General features: G+C 31.7%; 1 protein-coding gene across 2 annotated transcripts in view; it reads right to left on the bottom strand.

Annotated features, from left to right (window-relative positions):
* The window catches only part of Plc21C (Phospholipase C at 21C), a 78,504-nt gene that overhangs the window by 20,254 nt on the left and 45,655 nt on the right, over positions 1-12,595 (bottom strand). For both annotated transcript variants that reach the window (XM_085202964.1, XM_085202965.1), the window contains exon 8: positions 3,732-3,994. In XM_085202964.1, the coding sequence (XP_085059090.1) occupies positions 3,732-3,994 (263 nt within the window). The remainder of the gene's footprint in view (positions 1-3,731; positions 3,995-12,595) is intronic.

Below are 12,595 nucleotides of genomic sequence, written 5' to 3'. Positions count from 1 at the left end.
AGTTCTCTCTGTGTCTCTATCACATTTAATAATGTTTGTATAATATCAGAATGAGAAATATGCAGTCTGTCAGCTTTGCTGTTACTCTGGCTACCTTGCTAAACGCGGGATACAGCGTAAAGCAGAATAAGTAAATAATGATATAGAGATTATGATGGAACACTTAGATTTGGTAGATTTTTTTTCAAATATTACAAATAGTAAAAATAATGTTGTACTTTGGCACTCGGTCCTCTCCACCTGCGTATACAAACGACTATGAAAAGGAAAACTCTAAGACGTCAATTATTATTTTTTCTTAAATATTTTCTTGTATTCAGAAGTAACGCTAATGCATTAATAACTACACTAAAAGTAATTTAAAAACATAATTGAAATTCATATTAATTTTGAGTTTAAAAAAAACATTCATCATTAAATAAATTTAATAAATAAAATAAATATTACAAATTTAATAAATAAAATAAATATTTGCCCTTGTAAATGCCAAATTTTCAGCTCCCTTCGATTTTGTTTACTTATGTAAATCTTGATAATCACTTCTGAATTGTCAATAATGAAACCAGTTTAGATTGTTGTTTCTAGGAAAACAACAATCGCCTAGTCGAATCTATTTTAATTGTATTCCTTTAAATACACGTCGACGTGAAAATGTTTAATAATTCAAACTCTATCAGAACCACGCGATGGCTCTACAATAGGTATATACGTACATACATACGTAGATACCATACATGTGAAGTTAATAAGAAAATAATTAGATATAATTTTTAACAAAAAAACCAGATTCCACAATCAGAACCTAACCTAATATATAAAACCGATTTTTCATTATTAATAGATACGTTCGTTTTATAACGAACTATCGATGTTTATTTTAACAGCAATGACTCAACGCTTCATCAAACGCTGTAACTGACTTCAAAGAATGGCGCTAATAGCGATGTTAGGTAAGACTGCTATTCTTAGCACTGTCGCACCTTTTACCGTGATCAGAGGTGATATACATACATACATTTAATTATATTAGATGTTAATTCTTTAATAGTTTTAATTATCTTTTTATTACTCGCAAGAGTAAAGTTTTGCTTAGCAAGACACAAACAAAAATTTATTGTAGGTCTCCTAATAGATTGCTTCAGTTCACTATAAAGGCATCTCATGCTGGAAGGAGATCAATATAGCTTCAATATTTTATACGTAAGCACTCTCTGGACAACAATTTTAATCTATACTTTCAGCACGTGGAGTCAACACACGTTCTTTTATCTTTTAAAAGTAATAGTACAAATATTAACAAAAGAATGTAAGGAAATACTTTGTAATAACAGTAAACCTATCGATCGTTACCTACACTTTTGAGCGAAGCCTTTTATTGAATAGAAAAATTAAAAATGTTAAATTTAGAATTTTGGAATTCGGTAATTTTGCCAAAAATTTCAAATATTTATAATACTCTTAAATAATAACATATGAACATATATAGTAACAATATAATATTTCATTTTTTAAGCTTCACAATAATCTATTAAGCTTATTTTTAAAAAACCGAATCTGTTTTTAATTCCTATTCAAAATTGTAAAATGTAAAGTAATAAGAAATCCCATATTCATAAGAGAATTACCGTGGGTAGGTTCTACCGCCACCATATCGATTTCGGCTCGTATCAATATGTCTTTTGTTCGTTAACGACGACAATTCCGTTTAGAGTTTTGGTAAACCATTCCTATATTAAAAAGAAATTTATATTCAATTTAAGTAAAGGCAAATTTATCCTTTTAGCTTTAGAAAGATTTAGAGTAATTTAAGGTAGCTATATGTACATAAAGTTAAAGAAGCAGGGGCACAAACTGCGGCAGTAAATGCGACTGGTTGTAGGTTCGATCCCCACGAGGAAATGAGATATTTATTCAAGTTAATATTTCCATTTCTTCGATCTGGTGTCAAAGCACAGCGTTGACTCCCGCCACTCAACATTCAATGTCTCTAGAATTCGGCGGAAAGTGTTGAACGGAGTATCTTAACACTAGGTTCTCTCTGCCTTCCCTGATGTATGCGGGATAAAGCCTAGAAGCTGAAAAAAAATAATTCTCTATTATTGTTACCCTAGTTTATTAGAAAATAAAGCCTTAAAATCGAAATAATTTATATATGTGGCAACAATAATAAGTCTCCAAAACGCAAACGTCACATAAACTACACAGTATCGTAACAACCACAGGCCCTATATCCTTATCGGACGCTATTCGTTTACGCATTCGTATACGTTATACCGTTATACGTGGTAATAGTAACGATCGTAACGGTTACGTGTAGATTACACAGCTATTTTACAAGGGTTTTAGGTTATTTTAACAGTTATTTTTTATAATAATAATATAACGTTATTAAGTTGTACAACAATATTAATTTGAACATTAATTTTAGTCATAAACATTTAAAAGGTTGTTGTTTTAGATTGATAACTGAATATAATAAAATTAAATATTCTAATAAGTAATAGACCTTTCAGCGAACTCTCTCAAACAAAAAGTAAATAAATGACATTTTTTTTAGGTTCATTTCTAGCGGGATAGGTAAAGAGGACGGAGCGCCAAACCGTATGGTCTATGCATACCTCTTTAGCCTCATCCACTGTCATCAACCTCTTCATACTTGTCCTTTGCATCTAATTACTAAGCGTTACGAACTAAAATCATTAGTATAAAGAGAGAGAGAGAGAGAGAGAGAGAGAGAGAGAGAGAGAGAGAGATAGAGAGAGAGAGATAGAGAGAGAGAGAGAGAGACACAGAGCAGAGTACTCACAGAAACCTAGTATTAAGACAATCTGTTCAAGAAATGAAAATATTAATAAATAATAATTCATTCCCTCGAATAGGGATCGAACCCACAACCTCCGCGTTACAGTCACACTCTCGTGCCTCTGTGGCACGACGGTAGAGGTACGGCCATTAGTATACATATATTATAATAATATAAAACATGACCCAATGATATATCGAAGGGTAAAAGGTAAAATGTAATAAGCAATAAAATAAATTACACATTATATATGAAACCACCCTCCACCCTTCACCAGGGTATACCAGGGTATGTAATTGTAAACTCGCGAGGTATTCAGGAACGTTCGTGTATAATCAAATATAATTAAGAAGTATGTACTTTGGCGTATTATTGTCCTGTAGGTACTTCGTAGGATAATTGTTCCGTATATTGGTTTACGTTAATTTATGTAAAAAGAGATTTTAAGGGGTTTTTCGGATTATCGTAAATTTTACAAAATATTTATGCTGGTTAAAATTATCAAGCACATTAAGAGTAAGATTTATTTTAAAGAAAATTGCTAATGTGCTTATTGAAATTAGAATTGGACAAAACTGATAAACACAAAAGTTTTGAAAAATGGACGTAACTTATTGTTTTGGAGAGTGTTGTTTGAGCAAAAAGCGCGAACAAAAACGGAACGGAATAAAATAGAGTTTATCACTATATTCCGTTTGTTCAATAAATAATTGTAAAAGTAGTAAATATCAAAAGAACTGATGCGTATATTAATTCTGTAACTTATACTAGAAGAATATCTTATACGTAGTAGGTATACTTATGTAGTCTACTGGTAGAAGTCGGTAGAGAGGAGAGTTAAGGATTTCTCAAAATTACAATGAGGACAGAAAAAAGTGGGATTTTCCATTTTAAGTCGTAAAGTAAATTACACAAAAAAAATACTTACCAGGTTCCAATTGATGAGAATCCAAAGGCTTATCGAGTAACATTTCGCCAAATATATCTCTACAGTAGTTTGCAATTTTAGCTTGCTGACGAGGATTGCAATGATTTTCAAAACTCAATATAACGGGATAGTCGGATGTCTTGAATGCACTCTCTGCTATGGCTTCTAATACTTCTTTCGCACTTATTTCCGGTACAAATGTGTATCCGTGGACGATTACCGGTTCCTCTGTCCTTCCGTTCCAGAAGTCTAATTCTACACACCTGAGAATAGGAAAATTGATTTAATTTTGGGAAAAATATATTTTCTTTAAGTTAGTTCCAAAATATTAAATTAAATATTATTGCAATTTGATTTCTATTCGAATAGTACTTTAAACAATAACAATATCGATAAAAATGGTTATTCGATTATAAACACCTACTACTGAAATTTCATTTAAGGTATTTATGCTTAAAATAAAAACAATGACTATATTTGACACCCTGGTCAGTCAATATTTACAAATATTGTTTTATAATATAAAAAAAAACACTTGCTGTGTGAGATGAACCCTAGTGTAAGCCAAAATCCACAACCGTCGCGTTACAGTCACATGCTGAAATGAAAATTAAGATAGAAATTTCACTGAGGTATCAACGTACCTCGAACCCACCACCATCATGTACGATAAAGAAGAATCTTAACAAAAGAAGAATTAAAGAAAATGACTCTACATACTCTCAGACAGAGAAAATTACAATTGCGCTACATATGCCTTAATATTTAATTAAAATATTTCTTTAGTATGGACCGAACTATATATATATTATCAACACGACCAGAACACTAAACTCTCTTAATACCATTTCATTGTATTCATCGCTCTGTAAATTGAAACTGCTTTACAAAATAGCTGGGAAATTCGTCCGCACTCCAACTCGGCAGCTCCAACCCGACTCTCGGCCATAATTGAAACTGTAGTATAGTACCTATCCGTTAAAAATACATGCAACTTCTAATCAAAAATTTAACTAACTTTCGATTAAAATTTGAGGCTGTCGTGGCGCAGTGGGGTCTGATTGTTAAGCCGATAGAGGTTCCAATCGAAAAAGTTATTGTATAACAAATATTTTTATTTCCCCGGTCTAATAGACAAAGCGCAGAGTTCAGTTCCGCCACTCAACACTACATGTCTTGAAAATGGATCTTTTTTGCCTAACGGAGTAATAGTAAATATCGATCAATAATTTCATTTATTATTTTTCAATTTTAAAGTAGTCGTAGTAGAATTCCATCATCAGATTTTGACTAGTTGGCAATAGGACTACTTGGGTAGTACGTTTCTACTAATAAAAAAAAATTAAATTAAAAAAAAGACAGTGAATTACAAACCACAGTAAAATAAAGCGACACAAAAAATGTACTCGAATATAAAATCTCCCTATTTGGAAAAGAAATAGATTATAAATTAATTTTTAACAAAAACAAAAACCGACTTCTAACAACGAACTAAAAAGTGAAAAATAATTATATAAAGATTTTATAATTTTGAAGTCGGTGCCAAGTAAAACAAACAGGCTTAGTAATTAGATATTGTAGTAAAGGTGTTGTAGCATTAGTTTGACACCGACTTCAAAATTATAAAATCTTTATATAATTATTTTTCACTTTTTAGTTCGTTGTTAAAAGTCGGTTTTTGTTTTTGTTAAAAATTAATTTATTTCATGATTTTTAGTGATGGGTAGATCTTAAAATGATGCTTCTTGAACGAGTGGTGATGGTGGTGGTAGTGGTTGTCAACGAGTGGTTGTGATTGTTCTATGTAAAACTTCATTTAATTAGCTATTATTTTTGTGCAAAGTTACATTTTGGTATATTGACAAGAACAAACATAAAAAGTATTCGGGTGAATTCGGAATCTCCTTTTTTTGAAGTTGGTTGAAAATGAGAACATCCTCTTTTTTGAGATTGGTTGAAAAGAAATGCAACGATCAGGAATCTCACTTCTGACATCAATTTAAAAAGTTTTTGCTTGTAACTATTACAGTATAATTAATTTTTGACCAAAAAAAACAAACTTTCTCAATTTTCTCCGGATTCCATAATCGAAACCTAACCAAACTTTCACCAAATTATCCTTGAAGTGTATCCTTTCAAATAAAAAAAGAATCATCAAAATCGGTTGGCGCGACATTGAGTTATTCGGCTATTAGTCGCGCACATGCATAATGCAAATTTAAGACTTATGTAATTTTCTCATGGATACCATTGTCAGACATGGACCAAAAAAAAATGGAACAATTCGGGAAGCTATACCTTTCAAATAAAAAAAAATTATCAAAATCGGTCCACCCAGTTAAAAGTTATGAGGTAACGGTCCAATTGATAACCTCCTTTTCTTACAGAAGTCGGTTAAAAAATCTAAACATATAATTAAATAATTGACTCCTTTATCTAACTAATTAATTAACTGTTACAATATGTATTGTATACAGTCTCATAAAATGTAAAAAAAACAAAAACAAATACTTTAAGATCGTTAGAATTCCTTTGTGGCAGAAAAATCTTTTGAAGTAACGAGTAGACGAAAGCTTCTTGCATTGATGAGCCCTTTCTTTGAAAATACTGTAGAAGTATTGTTATAACAAAATTGTAAAGATACAAATATGCTTTACAATAAGATGTAAGCGCGAGAGGTTATGGGTAAGAATACTATTCAGGGAAATTTAAACATTTATTATTTATTTATTATTTTCTTCGCTCTGGTAATGAGGCATGGCGCGGAGTTCTGTCACTGAACATGCAATGGCTCTAGAATTCGTCGGAAAGTGGAGAACGGAAGTTTATTAATGGGAACGGAGTGTCTCACGCAATAAACTATGGATAATTACACAATATTTAACAAATATTAAATATTTAATAACGGTATCCATTAATGAAACCACATTAAAATTTATTGCGTACGTTCCAAAAGTGTATACATATTCTTGGTAATCTCGACTCTGAATTACTTAACATTATTAAATTAATAAATTATTATAATCCCTTTAGGGTATTTCCTATGGCGAAAATGGGAGTATCTTAACACTAGGTTCCCTTTGCCTACCTCGCTGCGGGCTACAGCATTCATGATATCTATTACTTTTTAACCGACTTCTGTAAGAAAAGGAAGTTATCAATTCGACTGTATTTTTTTATTTATTTTTTTATGTTTGTTACCTCATAACTTTTGACTGGGTGAACCGATTTTGAATTTTTTTTTATTTGAAAGGTAGTGCTTCCCGAATGGTCCCATTTTGTGTCAAGCTAATGCTACAACACCCTTACTACAATATCTAATTACTAAGCCTGTTTGATTTACTTGACACCGACTTTAAAATTATAAAATCTTTGTATAATTATTTTTAACTTTTTAGTTCGTTGTTAGAAGTCGGTTTTTCTTTTTGTAAAACATTAATTTATACATATTTAGTACAAGAAACACTTGTTTGTTTTAAAAAAATGTTGAAACAGATTGTAGCCATCCCTAATAGGGTTTCTAAGTATTGTGAGCTTTGAACATGTGAGTGTCAAAGAATTGAATGAAATTTTTTTTTTATGTTTATTACATACAGTATATACCTACATACTATTTATATTCTTAAGAAAAGCTCTACAAATTATTATTTAACAAAGAAATTATTCCATACACAAAAATATGAGCTTAGTAATTTCAAAAGCAATGTTGAGCGACACTGAAAAATCCAATATTTAGTCAACGAACAAAAGCACGTCACACATCACCAAAGAATGTCGCTTCGACGACATACTATTTTTTTAAGGTTAGCCTGTTGCAGTTAATATTTATATACCTTTATACTTATATAAATACACAGGATAGTTGAAAATTCATTTGTTGTATTTTACACAATTTATAGATATTTCAGCGTCTATTACTCAAATTGAAAAAAAAAAATTACTTAAAATAAATTAAACTATGTACCTAACAGTAACGATCTGACAAGTTTATGTATCCATAGGTATAATTCTTTTATTTTCACGCTGTATCCCGCACATACCAGGATAGGCAGGGGGAACCTGACACTTCGTTTCTCATTAAGACATTTCCGCTCCGCATTTTTCGTCGAATTTTTTGAAGTCAGCGCCGCGCTTCCCTTCGTTACCAGAACGAAAAAATAAAAATATGAAATATTTCATTGTTTACAATCGCACGCTTGTGGCCCTGAGCCACGACGCCTTTCTAGTTCTTTTGTTAACGTAAAACCATATTTAACTTCCATAATATATTATTCGCTCAGGCATAGTATATACCTTATATTAAAAAATGTACAAATAAAACATATAAAAAATAATTTTAGAAAGGTTTCCTCTTGAAAACAGCAGAAACAGATCTATCTCAAGTGGCGCTGCTCTCAATCTCTCTCTCTTTCTCTCTCTCTACGTTAAAAAAAAACGTTTTCTAAAAATATTTTCGTATTCTTAAATGCTAACAAACATATTTAATTTTCCAATCTCCTAAAACATATTGTCAGCTTAAAAGTATCAACCCACTTAGCAATTCTAAGACAATGTAAACGATATACGTATTTCGTAGAGTTGTTTGCTTTGTAGAGTAACAAGAAACTGGTAGTGGGACGTGATCTATAATACATTAAGTTGATAATTCATTTCCTCCTCATTAAAATTATATTCGGTTCGGTTGAAATTTTCAGTATGTGTATATTATATTAGGGAGGAAGAGCGAAAATGTCATCTAAAATAAAATTTGACCCAATTACAGTAAAATTGTACCCGCGGCATGTTTATTTAAGGTGAATATTTAACAAATGTTGATCATGATAGACGTTTGGAATTTTGTTCTACAACGTTAAAAGTAACCAGAATGTTTATAACATATTTTTAGCGCTGTTTAATCACTGATCATATTAATATTATAAATGTGAATGTAAGTTTGTTTGTTACGCTTTAACGCCAAAACTACTGAACCGATTACGACACTTTGTACACATATCCGAGAAGAGATATAATAGACAGGACGTAGGATACTTGTTATTACAAAAATATATGTATAATTAAAAAAACATCGTTTGGAAATAATATAAAAATAAATTAAGGCAAGCGAAGCCGCATTTCAGTCTCTAGTAATAAATAAATTTTTAATAAAAAATATGGAAACTACTAAAATTAACTTTACAGTTTAATTTAGCCCGTCTGTTTGTGCATAACATAAATACAGAGACCTCTTGCCGTAGAGCAACGCTCCAACCCCCATAAACCTTTAAGGATATAATACGAGTCATTTAACATTTAAACAACAATGTTATAATAGAACAAGTTAACTTAAGTCAAAAATTGGTATTTGTTATATGTGTCTAGTAAAACCATGCATTAGTTAAAGGTGTTTGTCTGTAACCGCAATGATTTGTGGGTTGAATCCCCATTCGGGGCATTGAATATAACGGAGTGTCTTGACAATAGGTTACCTTTGCTTACCCTGCTATGTAAAAAAAGACGGAATAATAAGCAACAATTTAATTATAAAAAAGAATAATAATAATATTTATTTGAGGCCGTAGTGGCGCAGCGGCACAATCGTGTGAGTGTAAACGTGACGGTTGTGGGTTCGATTTACACGGGTTCCCTCTGCCTCCCTTGCTATCAATGTAAAGCTAAACAAACATATTGCAAATACTGTAGCTAAACAAAATGACATTATTCCACACTTAGGAAATATAAGGAACGTACGGCTTAGTGGCCAGAGCGCTCGGACGGTTTCCAAGAGGCGCGGGTTTAAATCCTGCTACATTCAAATTTTCATACGTTTTCTAAAAAGATATGAAATGTTTTTTTCATAAGCGGAAATTGTCCAACGTATCTACTTTGTTAAAGCGACAAGTAACAATTGTGTCAATATAAAAGTGTACTTTTTGTTTCTAAAATTTAACAGCGTTGTGAAATAAAACAAAATTGAGTTAAAAAGTTTTGTGTTTAAAGCGTTAAAATACATTTCCAGTTACAAATTTTATAAATGTTTGTAGGTATTTAAAATACTAATCTCTTTCTCTCTATTTCTGTCTTTTACTACCTCTTTCTCTTTTACAGTCTAGAACCTAGCGTTTCCCACCTTCAGCAGAATTCTAATGAAAATAATTCATTTTCTCGAATGGGAATCGACCTCACAAACGTCGCGTTTACAATCAGCACAAGTACTATGCAAAAATATTAACATCACAATGAGAATAGTCAATTCTTTTAATTATTGTTTACATCATTCACGCTTTTATTCTCGTTCGCGAAGGTAAAGTGCAAATGTAATGCACTTTACCTTCGCGAACGAGGAAACGAAAATAATCCGTTCCCCCGGTTAAAGATCGAACTCACAACCAACACGATCACTGTGCCACTGCTCTACCATGGTCTCTATTAAATAATATAACGATATATCAATTGAAAACATATAAAACAAACTAAATAAACAATCATATAATTAATATCACAAAAAGATCAACACAAAACTTTACTTAATTATACTAAAATCTATACATTTTGAAATCAATATACCTAAACACCAATCAACGGTGAATATATAGGCGTTAAAAATAAATTAGTAAACGCTATAAACGTGCGTAATAACGTTGCAATAAAGTGCGTTGTGTTTACACGTATGTTTACGAGGCCATATTGACGACATCAGACATTATGGACCAAGAGGTCACGGGATTTTTTACTTTTATGGGTTATAGAGTAGTTCCCTCATGTGAACGATCTTGGTCTACCTGCTTTTAGTGGGTGCAGCTTCGAGTCGTAAAGCTTACATTAGGCTAAAACTAAGAAAAAAACGATCAGGATAAAAGTCAGTTTTAAAAAATATTTAAAGTATGGCGACTCCACAGTCAAAGTAAGTTGGTCTACCGGCTCTTAGCGAACTTCAGAGCTATGATCTTCACTGTACTGCTGCGGAAAATAAAACTATAAAAGAAATGGTAATTTTAGTACTAATTCGAAGTAAGTTTTCCCCACAAGTAAAACAAGTTGATCTACTCGCTCTCAGTGATTACATTTTAGAACTGCCACAGTTTAAACTTTACGTATAATTTGAAAAGAAAGCTAAAAAAACATCGAAAATGTTTGAATACGCGAGAAAGTTATTCTTTTTGTCCCGTGATCATTATCTAAATTAAAACATAATTTAGCCTCAAATAACTAACTACTTTTGTACGAAGTGAACAAACAACATACACCTTGCTATGGCAACGCACATTTTTCGTGTCAAAGGGCCCTCTTGTCAATATTAATATCTGTTTGAATGGAAGCAAGAATCTTAGTACACAATATATAGAGACTCTTATCAACTACGACAATTAAAAACTACGGCATTTAAAATTAAAAACTAAATATATTGAACCCACGACCACATCATTCCATATTTATATCACTAATCATTAGGAACCAATATATTACATTAATACGTTAGAATATTAAAATCACATTATATTAATTTAGGAGATTCTACGGAACATATTGAAAGATAACAGAGCGACGTGACTAACAACATGCACGGCTGATATGATACTCTAATTAGTTTTTAGTTTGGTCACCATGTCATATTGAATCGTGTTAAATGTTTATGTATGAGCGTACAGAGAAATTTACTTCACTATGTGCAAATAGCAGGGTAGGCAGACGGAACCTGGGAACCTAGCGTTTAGATTCACCGGTCCCATTAACACCAATTCCGTTCTCCACTTTCCGCTGAATTCTGGAGGCATTGCGTGCTGAGATGGCGGGAACTAGAGGGAATTGAACCCACAATTATCATATCATTTGTCAATTTTACTAAACTATATAACTACAATAATATAATAAAATCGTTATATTATATACAGTAGTTATTTTAAATGAGAAGTAGGTACGTATATTATACTGAGCACTGAATGAAATGTTTATACAGGCGGATACTTAAAAGTCATTGAGTCGTTTTTATCTAAGCATGAGAGTCGTTAGCTGCCTTAACTATGAGCAGTAATCATTTATAGAATCGGTGTACGGAAAATTGTATTTTTTTATTAAACCAAGGTATAAATAATACCTATGAATGAAGAGCGAGAGGGAAACCTTGCGTGTTGAGCAGCGGAACACAACGCCGCGCTTTGCCTCGACACCAGAGCGAAGAAATGGAAAAAAATATTTCATTCCTCGAGTGGGAATCAAATGCTCAACCTGCCGCGTAAACAGTAACAAAACTTTTATTATTTCTATATTAACGCATAAATTTAAATAAATATTTCATCTCCTCGAGTGGGGATCGAACCCACAACCAGTCGGTTTTACTGTCACAGTTAGTGCCACTGCAATACTACTGGCCACTACTGGCCTCAAATTTTTCTATATATATACAGTAGTTTCATTCATAGTGATGATCTCGAAAGCTCAGCAAATTTGTGCCTATACTTCACTAACATTGAGAATCTGCATTTGGGCATAGCTACTGTTTTAATATTGGGAAAACGTCCGTAACTCGCTTGTATCGCAGTTTTGAACAATATCGATTTCAATCGATTGTTGACTATTCAATTTCAAAGCTGGAATATTTTATACCTACATATATGTGTATTTAGAATTTCTAATAAATAACATTATATTAAAAACACATCTCTAAATTAAATGCTATAAAAATGGATAATGTTAAATGTGTTATTATCTAAACATAATTAAATATAATAAAATTCGCCAAATTCTTAAAAAGGCTTTTTTTCACCTAAATGTGGAATAAGACTTTAAAAATGTAAAAAAAAAAAATAGATGAATTATTAGGCGGATAGGGGAGTCCCTATCAACTATAAAATAATCATTTTGACACTAAATTCTCTCTGCATATCCTT

This window comes from Heliconius melpomene, chromosome 19 (assembly GCF_056956725.1).
Source record: "Heliconius melpomene rosina isolate 202511_hmr_F chromosome 19, ASM5695672v1, whole genome shotgun sequence".
Lineage (NCBI taxonomy): Eukaryota > Metazoa > Arthropoda > Insecta > Lepidoptera > Nymphalidae > Heliconius > Heliconius melpomene.
Note: the sequence above shows the minus strand (reverse complement) of the source record. Positions and strands in the feature narration are given on the sequence as shown.